Raw genomic sequence first — 18,108 nt, forward strand, 5'->3', positions numbered from 1 at the left:
AGACAGACAGACAGACAGACAGACAGACAGATGGACGAGAGAAAGAGAGAGAGGAGAGGAGAGACAGAGGACTAAGACTGACTCGGGGTCCCTCTGTCACAATAGATAATGTGACACATGGTTTCTGAGGTCACATTGTTCCCAAGATGCAAATTACAACATTATTTAAATATTAAGCCAACTTTAGAATAAGGTAAACCTCCATGAGCTGGCTGGCTAATTCCTCTAAAGAACCTCATCTTGTAACCAGAATCCTCAAGGCTTTTATGAATTGTAATCTGTTTCTATTTAGGGAGAAACAGGAGGGCTAATGCAGTTAAATTTGAGGGCACAAATACTCTGGCTTTCAGAAAGAATAGTCTGCTGGTTTTAATGTCCCTGTGGAGACGCCCTTAGAATAGCCTGGGCTGGAGCAATTCTGTTCAAGTTTCTAGACTTCAGTAACCAGGAAAGCCGAGCAATTGTCAGGTTGAGAAATTTTATTTCTCCTGCACCCTTAACTTTGCTTGTCTTTGGGGGCTGCTCAGAGAGAGCTGAAACTGAGGATTAGACACACTAGGAGCAAAGGGAGCGGTTACAGATGTTGAAGAGCTTTCTAGGCCAGGGGTGGGGTCCTGTGCATGTAATCACCACATTTACAAGGTGGAGGCTGGGAGGTCAGGAATCGGAGGCCAGCCTCAGTCACAAAGTGAATTCATTCCACACCACCCTGGGAGGCATGAAACAATGTCGTAAAAGAAAAAAGGAAGCTATCTTGGCCCCAGCATGATGGCTGTCAGGCAGGAGGACGCAGAGAGGGATCAAAAGCAAATAAAGAACAGTGTAGGCAAACCCTGTCTCAAAAATGAAATAAACTTAAAAAAAAAAGTCAGTTGATTGCTTTGGTGAAGAAAAAGCAGTTTGTAAACTCCAGCATACATTTATGATTAAAAAACAAAACTCCTACCAGATAGGTCAGAAACTCTGATAAGAAACATCTATTAAAAAAAAAAAACTGAACAAAACTAAAATTTTCCACTCTAAGATCCTTCTGCTCAAAAGCTGAACAGCCACTGCCCACACTGTGCTGATGATCACCACCCAAGTACTAAGCTAAGAACAGCGTCTCAGCATAGGAGGATCAACCTCTCACAACCAGGAGGTGAGATGACCAGGCAAGCCAGAAACAGAGACCAGGCAGGCAAATGACTATGTAAGTAGCTTGAGCAAAGTCAATAAAAACCAAACAAACCACGCAGAAACTATACATAGAAAACAATTAAATGCTATTTCTATATGACAAGAACAATAAATATCTAGAAAGAAAATACCAAGAAACAGCAAGTAGCTTGAAGAAACAAGAGACCTGGTTTTCTATACACACCAACTACAAATTGGATTCAAGATGGAGAATGAACTGTGCACACCAAGTAGGAGGCTTGGTGTTAAAAATACATCATATTTCCCCAAATGGAGTTGGGAAGCAGCGCAGTTGAGGAAAAGTGCCAGTATGATCGTGTCGGTTTGTTGGGTTTTACTCTTCAACAGGCTGGCCGGTATCTGCAGGTTGACCTTAAACTGCATACAGAAACACGAGGGACCAATTGGGGCACAAGCAGTATCAAAGAATTATTTGGCAAAATATAACCAGCTTAGGGGGAAGAACAGAAAATACAGGGGTTCGAGTATGCACTATATCAGTACCATTTCTCCTCTTCCAAAATGAAGTATCACACATCGCTGATGTATCAGGGTTGTAGGTCAGAAGTCTTGTGGGCCTGGCTAATCTCTCAGCATTGGGTCTCACAAGGACAAAACCAAAATGGCAGGGTCTTTGTCGCTTTCTGGACTTTCTAGAAGGGACCCCATTTCTTGGCTCTTGCAGGAAGCTGGGGATATAAAGTTCCTGTTTTCTTGCTAGCTCAGCCTCTGGAGGTGCCTCGAATTCCCTGGATCATGGGCTCTTTCCTCCATCCTCAGGGACAGTAACAGAGCTAAGAGTCTTCTGTGGTGCACATCACTCCATTCTTTCTACAGCATCTCTTTCACTTCAGTTCTGGGTACTGAATTATCCACATTCTTAAATAATGCCACATGCAAACCCACATTATATAACACACTCCCAAATTCCAGAGATTGGGGCCCAGCATCTTCAGTGTGTATGCGGAAACGTTCGGGGCATACACCTCATGATGATCACCTTCAGACCCCTCCTTCTGATGGCTCCTCAAGCCCAGTCTGTTCTGTGGAGCCTTCTGCTCTGCTTTCCTTCCATTCTAAACAGTGCCCATTTCCCAGGGGTCCCCAGGGGGAAAGCAAGCTTGAGACCTCTGGCATCCCTACCCCAAGCTCTCTGGGTTTCTGCACTCTTGCAGCAGGCTTTTAGTACTGCAAAGCCCAAATCACCAAGTAGAATTTCAGCCTCTAGGCTGAAGGCAGCTACAGAAGCTAGCTCAGCTCACAGATGCCTACTCATCTTAGACCCTCCCCGCTTTGCCAAATTCTTCAAACAGGCGAGCTCTAGTCTTCAGTCATATTTCTGTTGGATGGTCAGGATGGATTTTTGTTGGGTAGTGATCATTGCTGGAACTGGTGACCACTGTACCCCAAGTCTTTCTCTGCCTGAATGGAAATTGTTAGTGCATACTGGGTGTGTTGGACCAGGTGTTTTCCATGTGTAGGTTATCTGATATCAAAGGGTCACACTTAAAGATAGGACAGGATGATGCTGTTCTTGATCAAACAGTCACTGCTCAGAAACTCGAGCCTTCTCCCAGATGGGTGCCTTCACGCTGAGGGCACAGGTGAGGTATGAATATGTGGAAGTCATAGTGGCAGATTGCCACAGACAGCTGACTCCTCAGATGCCCTTCTCATTTCTTGCTACAGACTTGGTCACCCAGAATGGAGACGTCTGTGAGCTTCTAGATGGAAATTTGAGAGGCCATGTCACATAGTGATTTAAGTCACTTTGAGCCATTTACCTTCTTTATTCCTTCTTCCAGTGCAGGGTGTGGGTATAACAGAAGGGACTCAACCAACTGCTTTAGACTATGCATTGACTTTACGTATAAAAGCTGTACTTGAAGCAACAGGAATCTGGGTCTCTAACAATTTTCTGAAGTGTAACCCCTTTACCAGGTGGGGATAACATGCTGTTATACAGGACATAAGTTTCTGTCTCATTTCTGCTACTGTTGTCCTGGGCTTTTTGATATCTGCACCTGGAGCAAATGTAATCAGGACAGTTCAAACCACGGTTCTCAAACTGGAGGTATGATCTGCAGAATTTCAGTGTTTGTTTTTAAAGCAGTTTGTGTTTTCAAAAATTTTTTTCCTAATACTTTAGGACATTATCTCTTTTTCCACCATGGTATGTTCCCTGACAGAGCAAAAGTAAGGGTGTGCCTGAAGCTACAGAGGGTGAGGCAGGGTGCCCAGAGCCCAGGAATCTGAGCTCAACATTGGAAATACAACTAGATAGGAGAGGAAGAAAGGAGGAGGAGAAAGGGAGAGAGAAGAGGGAAGAAGAGAGGGTGGAGTGGAATTGGGGGAGAGAAGAAGGGAGAGAGGGAGGGAGGGAAGGAGTCACAAGGAGGAATGCACTGTGGAACAAGCCTAGATCCAGGCAGGGCCTAAGCAGACATTGCGCTCTTCACTGTCATGAGCTTATGGTTTGGACTCAAAGATACAGCCAAAGAAAAAGCCACTAATATGTATTCACTCCATACGCAACCAGGTATCTGTGTGAGGTTTTATGTTCTCCAAGCCAAAGAACATCCAACAGATCAATAGAGGTGAGAATTCAGTTGTTTCTAGTATTAAAGACATTTGGAAAAACTAAAACTCTCTTCTCAATAGCTTTTGAAAAAGAGTTTCCATAAAGTATGTATCATTTATATAAACATGAAGTTGGTTTGTAATTATACTAAATGAATAAATTGTTTTTATGTTAGTTGCATCCCTAATACAGTATTACAAAAAGGCCACTTGGGGAACCTAAAATGTTTGGAGAGTAAAGGCATCTTGAAAAAAAAAGATGCTTAAAATCTTTGGTTTATAATACTGAACTTAAGACACAATCACAAAGCTGTCCTTTTATGAAAACACACATGCCATTAAGCCCGAAAGTGGAGAAATTAGCACAATGCTAAGGAAATGGGAGGGGGGAATGGGTAGAAAGTTTCAAAACTGTAAATAAGCATCATTGGAGTGAAGCTTCAGGGGAAAGTGAGGTTACAACAGTCATTAGCTCCAACACAGGCACTAAGAATAAGCCAAGAGTATTTCTTTTCTTAAAAAGGGGTCTCCACAAGCATTTCTTGGCATCTCCAATAGTGTCTAGGTTTGGTGTCTGTATATGGGATGGATCCCAAGGTGAGGCAGTCTCTGGATGGCCTTTCCTTCAGTCTCTGCTCTTTGTCTCCATATTTCCTCCCTTGAAAATTTTGTTCCCCCTTCTAAGAAAAACTGAAGCATCCACACTTTGGTCTTCCTTCTTCTTGAGCTTCATGTGGTCTGTGAATTGTAGCTTTGGTATTCTGAGTGTTTGGGCTAATATCCACTTATCAGTGAGTGCATACCATGTGTGTTCTTTTGTGAATGGGTTACCTCACCCAGAATGGACGTGCTTGCTGACAGGAGCCTGATATAGCTGTCTCCTGAGAGGCTCTGTCAGAGTCTGATGAACACAGAGGTGGATGCTCACAGCCAACCATTGGACTGAGCACAGGGTCCCCAGTGGAGGAGTTAGAGAAAGAACTGAAGGAGCTGAAGGAGTTTGCAACTCCATAGGAAGAACAACAATATCAACCAACCAGCACCATAGAGACTCCAGGGATTAAACCACTAATCAAAGAGTACACCGCATGTATAGCAGAGGATGTCCTTGTTGGACATCAATGGTGGGAAGACGCCCTTGGTCCTGGGAAGGCTCAATGCCCCAGTGTAGGGAAATGCCAGGGTAGGGAGTTAGGAATGAATGGGTGGGTGGGGAAGCACCCTCATAGAAGCTGGGGGAGGAGGATGGGTTAGGGGGTTTCCAGAGGGAAAACCAGGAAAGGGTTTGAAATGTAAATAAATAAAACATATAATAAATAAAATAGCTGATAAATGTTTAAAAAACATATTCAGGAAATTAAAAGAATAATTATCTGCTTTTAAAAAAAGCAGGCAAGCACTAAATTAACAGAAATATACTGTCTGCATTGTTGTTAAAATAAAGAAAGAGGGTCTCACTATCTATTCCTGGGTCGTATGAAACTAGATATGTAGACCATGCTGGCCTTGAACTCTCAGAGCTTACCCCAGAGCCTCCCAAATGCTACGATTAAAAGCATGCACTACCATGCACAGCCCTTGGAATTGATTTTTAAATATGGAATGTATGTACATACTGCATTCTCATTGTTTGATTACCTGTAATAAAAACAGTGGCCCAGAGAACTGACTGTAAAATAACTAGCCTTCTAGAAGCAAAATGTGTAAAGATCAGAAGAGGTGGAGAATGTGACACGGGAAAGGAGACAATCTGTTAGGATGGATGCAGAGGTATCCAAAGGACGCTCTGAAGATCCTGTCAGCACTCTAGTACCCAAGGAGAAAATCAGAGTGACCTGGGTGACAAGGACCCACGGAGCACCTAGTAGAGGCCAGGCTCCAGTGAGCAGAGGGCGACATCTCTTCCTCAGACCTGACATTTAAAACGAGGCTAATCTTTTTCTTTTGAAATATGGGCTTTTTCTCTGAGTCAATGTAGAAGAAAAAACAGTAAAAAATGTTAGTGAAATAAACTATTTAACTTTTATTCTACCCCCAAGTAGGAATGGAGAAAAGAATGCTTGATTGGCATGGTTTTAAAGTCCCAGCATGGAACAAAAAAATGTATCCTAAAAACGACTTCTGTCGTCCTGAGGTTAGGGAAAACAAGGAAGAGGAGAAAAGCTCAGGAGACATACAAAAATAGGATCCCTCAGAAAATTGGACATTGAACTGCCTGAGGATCCAGCTATACCTCTCTTGGGCATATACCCAAAAGATGCCCCAACATATAAAAAAGACACGTGCTCCACTATGTTCATCGCAGCCTTATTTATAATAGCCAGAAGCTGGAAAGAACCCAGATGCCCTTCAACAGAGGAATGGATACAGAAAATGTGGTACATCTACACAATGGAATATTACTCAGCTATCAAAAACAACGACTTTATGAAATTCGTAGGCAAATGGCTGGAACTGGAAAATATCATCCTGAGTGAGCTAACCCAAACACAGAAAGACATACATGGTATGCACTCACTGATAAGTGGCTATTAGCCCAAATGCTTGAATTACCCTAAATGCCTAGAACAAATGAAACTCAAGACAGATGATCAAAATGTGAATGGTTCACTCCTTCTTTAAAAGGGGAACAAGAATACCCTTGGCAGGGAAGAGAGAGGCAAAGATTAAAACAGAGACTGAAGGAACACCCATTCAGAGTCTGCCCCACATGTGGCCCATGCATATACAGCCATCCAATTAGACAAGATGGATGAAGCAAAGAAGTGCAGACCGACAGGAGCCGGATGTAGATCGCTCCTGAGAGACACAGCCAGAATACAGCAAATACAGAGGCGAATACCAGCAGCAAACCACTGAACTGAGAATAGGACCCCCGTTGAAGGAATCAGAGAAAGAACTGGAAGAGCTTGAAGGGGCTCGAGACCCCATATGTACAACAATGCCAAGCAACCAGAGCTCCCAGGGACTAAGCCACTACCTAAAGACTATACATGGACTGACCCTGGACTCTGACCTCATAGGTAGCAATGAATATCCTAGTAAGAGCACCAGTGGAAGGGGAAGCCCTGGGTCCTGCTAAGACTGAACCCCCAGTGAACTAGACTGTTGGGGGGAGGGGGACAATGGGGGGAGGGTGGGGAGGGGGGAGGGGGATGTTTGCCCGGAAACTGGGAAAGGGAATAACACTCGAAATGTATATAAGAAATACTCAAGTTAATAATAAAAAAAAAAAAAAAACAAAAAACAAAAATAGGATCCGATGAACTGACACAACAGAGAAGAGTGTTGTTGCCGGAACTTCTGGGTCAGTGTCCCAGAAGGTCCTTATTCCTGACTAAGGTGCCTCCCAGCTTGTTTCTGCTATTTTGGCATTAGCAGCCATTTGAAGCCCATTTCTGTGTAGTAGCTATGCAAGTGCTTTGTGAATGCTAAAACACTATGTAAATGTACAGTTTGCAGATTCTTACCAAGGTCAACTGATTTTCACAATCTCACATATTTACTTAATCCAGCTACTCTGGAGGGTCCCCTCTTTAACCCCTCCCTCATGTTTTTTCACTTAAACCAGAAGTTCTTGTAATTACAGAAAAATGGTGTACCTCTCCGAAGCCTTTTTAGCCTTCAAGGCAGTGAGGTGAGCTCACACATCCTCAAACCTCGGCTTGTGGAACATGTCAGTGGCATCCATGCTCAGTGTAATGGGCTTCCATACAAACACCAAGGTGAAACATGAGTCTATATCATCAGGAGACATCACCCCCTACCCCACATCTCCAACCCCCTCCACCTCCCCACCTTCATCCCCCAAGGTTTTGACACCTCAAAAGGAAACATCTTATGTGACTGTCTTGATCACTACTCCATTGCTAAAACAACAACAACAACAACAAAACCACCAAAAAGCCAAGCCCCTGGCCCAAACCACCCTAACTCTGCTGTCAGTCCTAACTTAATAGACCAGCAGCATAGATTGCTTTGTGGGACACAAGTGACTGCCACATGGTCAAGAGCACACACAAACCCAGGTACTGACCAGCAGGTTATCGACAGGCTTTCTGAATCCCAAGATCACCATTCCACACTTTTGGGGCACTTTCTTCTACTGCTATCCATTTAACGTCCGATGTTTACTCATCTTAACACTTAACATGTTGATGTTCAGGGTTAGTGAAGACACTGGGTGTGAAGTAAAGAAGGAAACATTCACAATGCACTCCAAAGGGAAATATTGATTAGTGCAACATCGATTTCCTGGAGTCTGTCACACTTGAGTGCACAGACGTCTATCTGTGCTGTGCATGCTCACTTCAAGTCTTCCCTGACAACCCCATTTATACACTAGCATTTTATAACCCCATGCTCCCTGTGCCATTTATCAACCATAACACCGAAATAAAAACATTTTAAGTTTGCATTTATTTCTGTGTTTTTCCCCCACCTTTGTTCTTGGCAGAATAATCTTCATTAAGACAAAGATACTGAGCCTGGTGGTACATGTCTCTAACTCCAGCACTCAAAGACACAGATAAAAGAAATGCCCTAAATTTGATACCAGCATAGTGAGACTTTGTGTCAAGAAAAAAAACCATCTCACAAACCAATAAGTATTGGTGCCTTGGACAGTCCCTAAGCACACTGTATGTAACCAAACTCACGGAATTCACCAAGTTTGAGATTTCAAATAAGAACTGCCAAGTTACACATGAGAAGATTTTTTTTTTTAAAGAAAACTTACTTGTAAAAAAAATTTGAATTTCTTTGTTAAAATAGCAGATAATGCTCAGTTCATGAAAATGATGTCCTCTGGCATAAGACCATATGCTACATGCATGGACACAACTAATCCAAGCCCACTGATAGGCAATGCCAACTGCACCAGAGTGCTGATAGGATCACCCGTGGCAATATGTGTGAAACACTGCAGCTCACGGCAACAGGCAGTGTTAATAGAAGGGAGGTAATGGTGTTGTTACTGCCACCGCCATCACACTGGAGTCCAAAACACCATTCCTATCATCCAAATAATCCGTGGTAAGAATGGGAATCCACTTTCTAAGTCTACATAATTTAGACGGGGGTGGGGGCAGATTACGTAATCGTTCCCAGAAACCAGAGTACCTCAAAAGAGGTGGGGATGAAACACTGTGATTCTATTTCCCAGGTATTTCATTACACTATAAACTATAAAAATAAAAATGTCCATAAATAAAGTGGAATTCTAAAACTAGGCAGATTTACTTCAAAACAGTTTACACAAACTTTTGGTGTAAGACAGAAACTCGTATTGTCTTTTGCTAGTTGCTGGGAAAGGAAGGGTCTGTTTTCTCTAAGAGTGTGTAGCCAGGCCCTGATAAGCCAACCACACTCCAGTGAGGTCATCACTCGGCCCAGAATATTTGTCAGCACACCTTGGCCTTGGCAGGGTGGAGGGTGGGGGTGGGGATGGGGGGTTAGGGGGTGAGGGATGAGGCGGGGGCTCAAAGTCAGGTGTGAAAAGAACCTGGGAAGAGCTTGGGGGGTGTGGGGGGATGTGAATAAGACTGAAATGCACTATAAAATTTAAAGCCTTCTACTGATGTCCTGCCTGGAGAAAAAGCCAGAAGTGGACTGAAGTCTGGGGTGGCTGGGGCTGGAAGCGCCTGGCACTATGACCCAGCGCTCGCTCACAGCTGTTTTATGGAATCATTTCTCTCTCACACTCCACAGGGTTCATGTCAGTGGGGGCTCTAAGGGGAGGTCTGTGCTCCAACTGGGGTGTCTGTGATACCATGGCCACACCATAGCAAACCTGCACTTATTGATCTGTTCCTCTGTCATAGAATAACCCAGGGCCTCTGAGATTGATAAAAAAAACCGAATCTTAAAATCAAAACCACATTCCAAATGTCTTAAAAGATATTTTTTGTTCAATTCTTTCGTAAAAACATTGGTCACTATTTAACATACAGAGGCAACAAAATGCACCTGGTTTACATGCATCAACAAGTCAATGAATCATAATACACAAACAACATGGATTCTGAACAAACAGTACTACAGCAGCTATGTATGACACAGTTCGAGGCAGCTCTAATGCCGACAGAGAACAGCTGCTCTGAGAACCAGGGCAGTCCACTTTCAGCTGACGTCAGAGTCTCCGTGTCGAGAATCGCTCAACACGGGTGGTATGGAGTCATTAACATAAGGGGGCCACCTTCAGAAATCACACTGTGCACAGCACCAGGTTAGGTCAGAGCCAGAGCTCGAGAAACGATGCCTTTGGTCAAAGACAGAGAGACTTTAATTTTTTGTTTGTCTGCTTTTGAAAACTAAGTATGGTAATGATTCAAAGCATTTTATTGATTAAACATGATTCAAAAAATTTCACTGAAAATTAGAATGCCTTTCATGTGAAAGTTACATCTTCCATTATTTAAGTCTTCAATGACACTGGCATAATTCTGTTAACAGAAATTCCGGTAATAAGGACTAGAAGATTTTTAAGAGAAAGAAAAAGGAAATGAACAGTCAAAAGTGTTTTCTAAACTCCAAGACGAGTTTCTGGAGATGGTATTTAATAAGGAGAAAAGTTAAGCACCACAATACAACACTTAAAAACAAAGACAGGAAAACCACCAATACGCAAGGTAAGGAAACCAGCACACACGTGTTTACACAGAAAGTAAAAGGTGCCTTCTAGTCTATCATCCTGAACCCTGTGCTTGCTGTCTGTGTGACACGTGGACAAAGATACAGAAGAGTCTGTCTGCGACCTCAAGTCACGTGATGCTAATGTGACCAAAGGAGAATGTTACTTGTGTATATGAGAATTTGATGTCTTTTTACCTTTATGTTATCTTTCCTTAAATTCTATGATAAAGGACAGGACTAAGTTACCCCAAAGAACAAAAAGGAACAATATGTGACGTGATTTCTTACGGAAAAGAAATCTTTAAAAGGAGCCCAAAGAAAGTTTGTGCAAACAAAACTCCCAAGTAAGATTTAAAAAGCATGGTCATGTGACATTTGTCTTGCCATCTACTCAGCAGACATGAATAATTTTAATTCCCCAGGATTAAATTCTAACTTCAGTCTCTCCCTTCCTTATGTTCACTTATTCTGCTACATGTAACTTTTTAGCAAATGCGGGAAAGGGTTCAAAAGCTAAAACTCAGGATACTCAGGATTCTCAGGACCGTGTAGGTCAGACATACAACACAGACACAAGCAGCTTTCACCAGCTGTGCTATGATCGCCACGAGAGAAGAAAAAAGTTCAAAAATAGGAGAAAGGATCACTCCTCATGTTACATTTGACTAGATAGCAAAGAGCAACAGAAAATACATGTTGTTTCTAAAACACTCTTCCAGAAAAAAGTCACAAAGCAAGATCTAATGCGATTGGGACTCTGAGCATAGACTCATTCCATTCCATGAGAAAATAACACATTAATCTTTCCAAAGTCGTAGAACCGATGCTTCATGAACTTCCCAAATACCACTTGAACTTGGTCATCCACTCCCTAGACCTCCTTGAAGATTTCCATTTTCTATTTCTGTAAAAAAAATTTTTTTAGCCTAATTTCCAAATATCATTATGGGTTTCTTAGTTACCCTGCTCTCTTAACCCTACTCTAAGACACAGGAAGTGTCCAAGCGCTGCCTTCTCTCTCAAACCAGAATTCACTGTGATTGCTCAAAGTTGGGAAATGAAAGGTAAAAAGCCAATCAGAAATAAGTACACTTGTTAGCGTGTATGGTGTATGTAAAAGGAGGGCCAGACAATTGTTCTTTCTGATTAACCTCTGACCTTTAAAGACAGTGTGGGTCAAAATTAAAATAGTCAGATATACTTAAAACACTGTTTCATTTTTGAAAAGATGTGGAACTTTAAAAATTGAATGAATTTATATGATTGTAAATGTTTACCGTAAAATACCACAAAAGGGATGCCACCAGGCAGGGAGTTACAATTTTTAACTGATATTAAACATCTTAAATAATTTGGAGAAACCTCAGCATTGAATTATGTCCATCAGGGAAAAAAAATAAAGACATAAATAGGTATCCCGTGCAGGTTATGTAAGAAAGCAAACCCCAAGTCAGTACAGTACAGTATCAATGACTGAAAGTTAAATAATATGTTGATACATAGAAGGAAAAGATAACATGTTGACAGCCATTGATGAAAAGCATCTCAATAATTTACATAAAATGATACTAAGTAGTTGTTAAAAAGATGTCTTAAGAAGACCAAGCCACAATAAGTTAGTGTTTCCGAAGTACATGCTGAATTATTTGATCCCGTATCTATGCACTGGTACTGTCTGCTAAATGTTGTGACAGTAGATTTAATGACTGAGGTACATTAGTTTACATCTTTTATAGGTATTCTAAGATGATTAATTTGATGTTTCCAGTTTTTCATCTTCTTCACCTCCTCCAAAGAAAATCAAAGGGAACATTCCTAGAATGCAGCCGATCGTCACCCCAACAGCCTTGCCCTGAGGAAACAGAGGAGAGTATTTCTTAAAGGTACATGGCCTGGAAAGAGGTATCCTTGATTAAACATTGATGACAATGGTCCATCGTCACACACTATGCAATTCCCACTACAACTGTAATCCTGTTGATTACAGAAACCTACATATTAAAATAAGCTACCAAACACTCAAGAACATGTCATATTAAAATTAAAAAGAAAAGGAGAAAAAACAACATGACATCAAAGAAATATTCAAGTATAAGATTTTTAAATCATATGTGTTTCTTGATATCAGAAGACTGGAACACAGGAGGGGGAAATGTACCAGTTATTCTCAGTCCCTGGACTCCATACTCTGTATCCTGTCCTTCAGTACTAATCCATGTATGCTGACTTACGTCACATACAGCCATCTTAGAAACAGTGGTTCTCTCTGCCTCTCCGCCCTGTGCAGTGTTTTGGAATAGGTTAGTTTACGTATACATCCCGTATAAAGACTTTCCAGTTCCCCCAGTTGTGGGTTCCTGACCTCTGAAAGCTTTCCTAACGGTAAGGACCCTACCACGCACTCCCACAATTGAGACACAACATCAGAGGGTTCTATGTCCTGATGATTTAAAACTTAAATGTTAAGGTTTGTGCATCTTCATAGACTATGGTCATGGAGTCTTTCATACTTGACAAAAATGCAAATGCACATCTGCCAACCTTAATCAACTATGTAAGTATACACATCACACGAAGATTTTTGCAATCTTCATTGTGAAACCTATATGGTGAAGTTTTAAAGTTTTATTTCTATAAATGATTCCAAATTTTACATTCCTGGTAACTATCAAATTTAAACTTCTCAATTAAGTTTTCTTTCTTAAAAATGCCTATTTTATTATTTTTAACTATTTGTGTGCATGTGAATGCAGATGCCCACAGAGGCCAAAAAAGGACACTGGATACCTTGGAACTGTAGCAATGGGCAGTTGTGAACCCTGAAGGCTGGGAACTGAACTTGGGTCCTCTACAAGAGCAGTAAACACTCCTAACGTATGAGCCATCTCTTCAGCCCCTCAATTAAGTTTCCTTCTTTCATACAAACAGTTACTGAGATTCTGTTGTATATTAAACCCTGCTGGTTAAAACAGAGACAAGGACCAGCCAGACACAGTTGATCTTTCCCCCTGGAGCTTCTAGTTAAGAACAGAGAGACACAGTCAGTCCCCTCTGACACTACGGAAGCTATGCTAGCTCTGTAATAGGCAGCACTGAAGTGAATGTTTTCTCTTGGACAGCATCCAGTTAGCAATCAGATTGTGGAGTATCTGTAAAAACTTTCAAAGTAGACATCAACGTTTTGACAATACTGTACACTACACTATTTCAGTCAATTATTATGGTAGTTTGTTGTTTGCTGTGGTGGTGTTATGCCTGTGATTTATATTAATAGTCAAACCTGTCAATCTTATTATGTAAATTATCTTTAAAGGGACTACAGTTTCAGAGAGATGCCATAAAAACAACTTGGTTCTGTCCAGACACTAATAAAGTCAGTCTTAAATTCTTATTTTGATCTAAATATTTCGTCCATTCATATTTCAACAGAGAGACTATTATTTGGCTCCTGATTGCCCTAGGATATGACTGTTGCTAAGAGACCTCAATCGCCACCCATTCTGTTAAAATCCCTTTCACTATTTCCCACTATGTCCCCTCTTGCTCGCCTTAGAAATGCTAGAGCAGGGGTGATCCTTGCCACCACCAACATTTCAATCATTATTATTTGACCTTTCCTCCCCTATCAGTCCACAGAAATGCTCAGAAATGAGCACCAGTGAACAACCACAGTATAAATGGGAATCCATTCCAGAATGAACAAAGGATTACAAAACCTTTGGGTGCTCAAGTCCTTCATATTAACTAAGCTGCACAACAATTTTTGTGTTTTTTTTTAAATCAGTCAAGCATGCTAATAAAAAGATAAAGGGATAACAAATTATTTTTTTCTGAGAATGTCCAAGGCCCAGGTAAAACTCAAATCAATGATAGTCTCAAAACTGCCATGCTGACCACTGGGTTCATGCTTATAAGTCATGTAACTTACCAAATGTGTGCTAACACGTGTTTGCCACATGTCAACTTGCTTTGGTGTAAGATCAGGAATTGAGAGGCCTAACCTGGACGCCAAGGCCTCAACATAACCTGCAAGGCTTTAAGAGAACAAGAGAAGGAGAAAGTTTAAAGGGACATGCAAGTGTCTGCAAAGAGTAAAAACCAATCACTGCAAAAAGAAACGAGAGTCCGTCCCTGTGCTCACGCTAGACAGGGAAATTATAGCTTCCATTTTATTATGTGTAGATGACTCTGGCTTAAAACACTTTCAAATTCATATTTGATACACAGTGACTAAGAGCATTTAATTTTTATCATTACTTTAAGAGAGCAATCATGGTACATGATATATACAAATATATGTGTGTGTATATATATAATACTAAAATTGCTGTACCCCAAACTTAATGCAAATGTTTGAACATATAATTTGATTTAATAATTATGATCAGAAGTAACAGTTTTTTAAATTTATTAGACTAATGTGGGATGATGCACAGGTGAGGCAGGTACAAGATAGAAAGAGGCCTATCATTGGACGAGAAGGAAGGATGGGCGGGAGAAAAGTTTGAGGGAAGAGGAGGAGATGGGAACGGAAGAGGGAAGGAGAGAGAGTAGCTGGGAGACAACATGGAGGCGGATGTTAAGATTCCACGCTGCACCTTTACAGGTTGTTACGAATGTGCTTAAGAGATGGATGTGCACAGGGCTGTGTATGTTTAAGTGGGCAATTATATCGTATCAACTGGGTCAAAGGGTATTGTGTTATGTGTCCTTTCGTGTAGCGATTTGAGTGTAGGAAAGTGTGCGGCGGCTGGAGACACTGGGCCGTGCAGAATTGGGACGTGTGTTTCTGGCATGGAAACCTGCCTTGGGAACTGGACAGGTAGAGAGACGGCTGCCAGCTCAGAGAGAGGCCTTCGGCAGTGTGATATGGGATGGAGCAGAGCGGGTGAGAGGCTTTGCCGACTGAGATGACGCTGTCCAGCAGATGTCTTGGGCACTGCGGTGTAGATTTAGTGGGGATAAAGGCAGCCTTTTATTTTTTATATTTTATAACAACAGACTAATGTCCTAATGGCAGCCTAGAACCTTTAGCCTACAGGGAATGTGATCAACTCTAAGTTTCCATTAATCTTGTTCTAGGTACTAGCAGAAAGAAAAGAGCTTGCCAATTATGCACACCAACAGCCACAAGCTACATTCTGGCTTCAGATATGAAGTGTTTTGAAAGTGTGCATCCAGGAACACATAAATGATACCTGTGAGAGAAAGGGAAACTAGAGGGAGAAATATTCTCAAACATAGAAGCTCTTCATAAAAGTCCAATCTAAAACTAAGTGGCTTTAAAATCTATCAGTTCATTCCATTGATACATCAGAAAGCTATATAGAAGCTCAATACTGTCAATTATTAAGGCTAAAGTTTGGAAATAGAAAATGAAATGTCAAAGAGATAAGATAAATGTCATCAAGATAAGATTTATGTCAAGAATTCTAGGAATATAAAATCGTTATCATGCCCTACAGGAAAACAAAACAAAAGCCTTAAAATTAGCTTTAGCCTCAAACTCAAGTGCAGATGTCTAATATGAAGGGTCAGATCACTTATAAAACTGTTTCTGCCTAGACTATGAGCTGAATAGACTCCTACTAGATCCAAATCTCAAAATATACTGCTTCAGTAGCGAAGAGAGGAAGACGACAATGTCAATGACAAAGCAAGAGAGAGAAAGACGTTTGCCCTAATACTGAATGCCAACTTCTGGGCTGTCTCAAGCCCAGGAAGCAGCTCAGGCCATCTGCCACCTGGAAGAAAGAGAGAAAGCTGGCTTTTCAGGGCAGCCGTCCTCCGTTTGTGTTATCCTGCCTGCCACAGGAAAGAAAGAGAAATGGCCAAGTAAACACATGCCTGCAGGCCGGGGGGTGGCTCAAGGTGGGGTGCATAAGTGCATATGACCCTATGTTCACTGTTTTACTGGGAGAGGGGGGCGGGAGGAGTGTGTCTTAGACATTATTTCCTTTGCAGGTCAGTGTTCTCAAATTTGGGCCATATCTCTTATCTTTGGGCTTTTTGTAAGTAAAAGGAAGTGGAAAAATGACAGAGGTTTGCTTTTAGGTCTCTGTTCCCATTGTAGATGTCCACAAAATATATCTTCCATAAATAGAAATTCTAATTTGCTTATATAGTGGCATGGTTTTATCTAGCCTTGGAACCACTACTTAGTTTTATTGGCACATTGTCCCGACTACATTTAATGTCCACCAAACATTTAGTACTACTGACTTAGAAATATTAAACTTAAACTTTTAGTTTTAGAACCCAAAGGAAAATAATTGTCCTTTTTAAAGGCTTGTTAATTAAAGAATAATAAAAACAAGAACGTGTAAGAACATAACTACAGAAACAAATCATGGATGAACCTACCCAAGTCCAGCTAAATCTGAAACAAGATTTCCCAAAGCAGCAGCTGGAAATTTGAAAAACACACAATGAATTATCAAAGCCAAGCCAGCAAAGGTCACAGTATTACATCGCGTGAGAGGCACTGAGTGCTGGGCTTCTGGAGTCGAACTATTCTTGGATGTAACAACTGTATTCGGGAGCAGCTCAGGAATAGCTCTAGGTGCCAAGGGTTTAAAATGGAGCATAATCCTAAAAGTATAATATTCTACCTCCATTAATAGAGTGTTTACCTATTATAGCAGAAATTTTCTATTCCTATTTCCATACTAAGATTTCATAGTTTTGTCTTCAGTATGACATTTGCTTTGGGAAATTTGGATATTGGTATTTCAAGGACAAAGCCAAGTTAGGAAACCCAACTCAAGAAAATAAAGGAACGAAAGTACTTCTTTTACAGTTTTTCTTCTACTCAACTTGAAAATAACTTAATAGTGACAAAGGGTAAAATGATTTGGTGATAATATTGAATTATAAGAAAAAATTGCCTTAACATAGACAATTTAGTTGAGTTCTGTTACCCACTAACTAACATAAATTACAAGTTCTCAGGGGGAAAAACATATACAGAAAACTAAGAAACAGAAGATTAACATTAAAGATAGCTAAACAAATAAACATTTCAATGAGCAAACTCATTTAAAATAAAATATCTTTTAAATCTGACATTTTTAAACCATATGCAGACAATAGAATTTTAACATTTGCTATTATTAAATACCTGCCATTGTTGAAATTCCCAAAATAATTCCAATAGACAATTCAATTTGGGTTCCCTGAAAAGTGATTGGGAAAAAAAATTAAAGTTGACATGGCTCTAAAAGAATATCAACGTGCTAATAAAAACAGACTGCAAAGTCAATATGCTGCTAACATACAATTACACCCGAAAACATCCATAAATGTGCACAGAATGAGATGATTCACTTAATTCTCTCTATATATTCTATGTTAATTCTACATTTATATATTTATTATATATTCTATATTCTAATTCTATGTATACATATACATTCATGACAAAATAACCAATTGCATTTCATCTGCTAAAGTTGAACCTTCCTAAAAATAAATAGCAGCACATGTAGTAATCAATTCATCATTAATAGTCTAACCTCTAGTTTCTTAATTTTACTTTTCAGTCTCCCAGAAATACATTTTAAAGCTCTTTGAACACAAAGATGGATGCATAGATGCTAAATTCTGTAACATATTGTTCTATTGCTTACTCTTACCAAAAGATTTGAAAGACTAAATGATTTTCTAGGGAAACCACTGTTAGAAAGATTTTCCTAAACACCTTTGGCTCCTTAACCA

General features: G+C 40.6%; 1 protein-coding gene across 7 annotated transcripts in view; it reads right to left on the reverse strand.

Annotated features, from left to right (window-relative positions):
* Tmem65 (transmembrane protein 65) overlaps positions 1-18,108 on the reverse strand; it is a 104,799-nt gene that overhangs the window by 53,205 nt on the left and 33,486 nt on the right. For 2 of the 7 annotated variants that reach the window (XM_039079755.2, XM_063264122.1), the window contains 4 exons: positions 17,513-17,567; positions 16,756-16,798; positions 14,321-14,426; positions 9,647-12,244 (listed from right to left, as the gene is read on the reverse strand). The exons of 2 other annotated variants lie outside the window; for them this stretch is intronic. In XM_039079755.2, coding sequence (XP_038935683.1) covers positions 12,143-12,244; positions 14,321-14,426; positions 16,756-16,798; positions 17,513-17,567 — 306 coding nt within the window. In that variant the 3' untranslated portion in view covers positions 9,647-12,142. Of the gene's footprint in view, positions 1-9,646; positions 12,245-14,320; positions 14,427-16,755; positions 16,799-17,512; positions 17,568-18,108 lie in introns of those variants that run through there. 3 more of the 7 variants (XR_005486706.2, XR_005486707.2, NM_001100995.1) reach the window with 2 other exon arrangements.

The sequence above is a fragment of the Rattus norvegicus genome, chromosome 7 (assembly GCF_036323735.1).
Source record: "Rattus norvegicus strain BN/NHsdMcwi chromosome 7, GRCr8, whole genome shotgun sequence".
Lineage (NCBI taxonomy): Eukaryota > Metazoa > Chordata > Mammalia > Rodentia > Muridae > Rattus > Rattus norvegicus.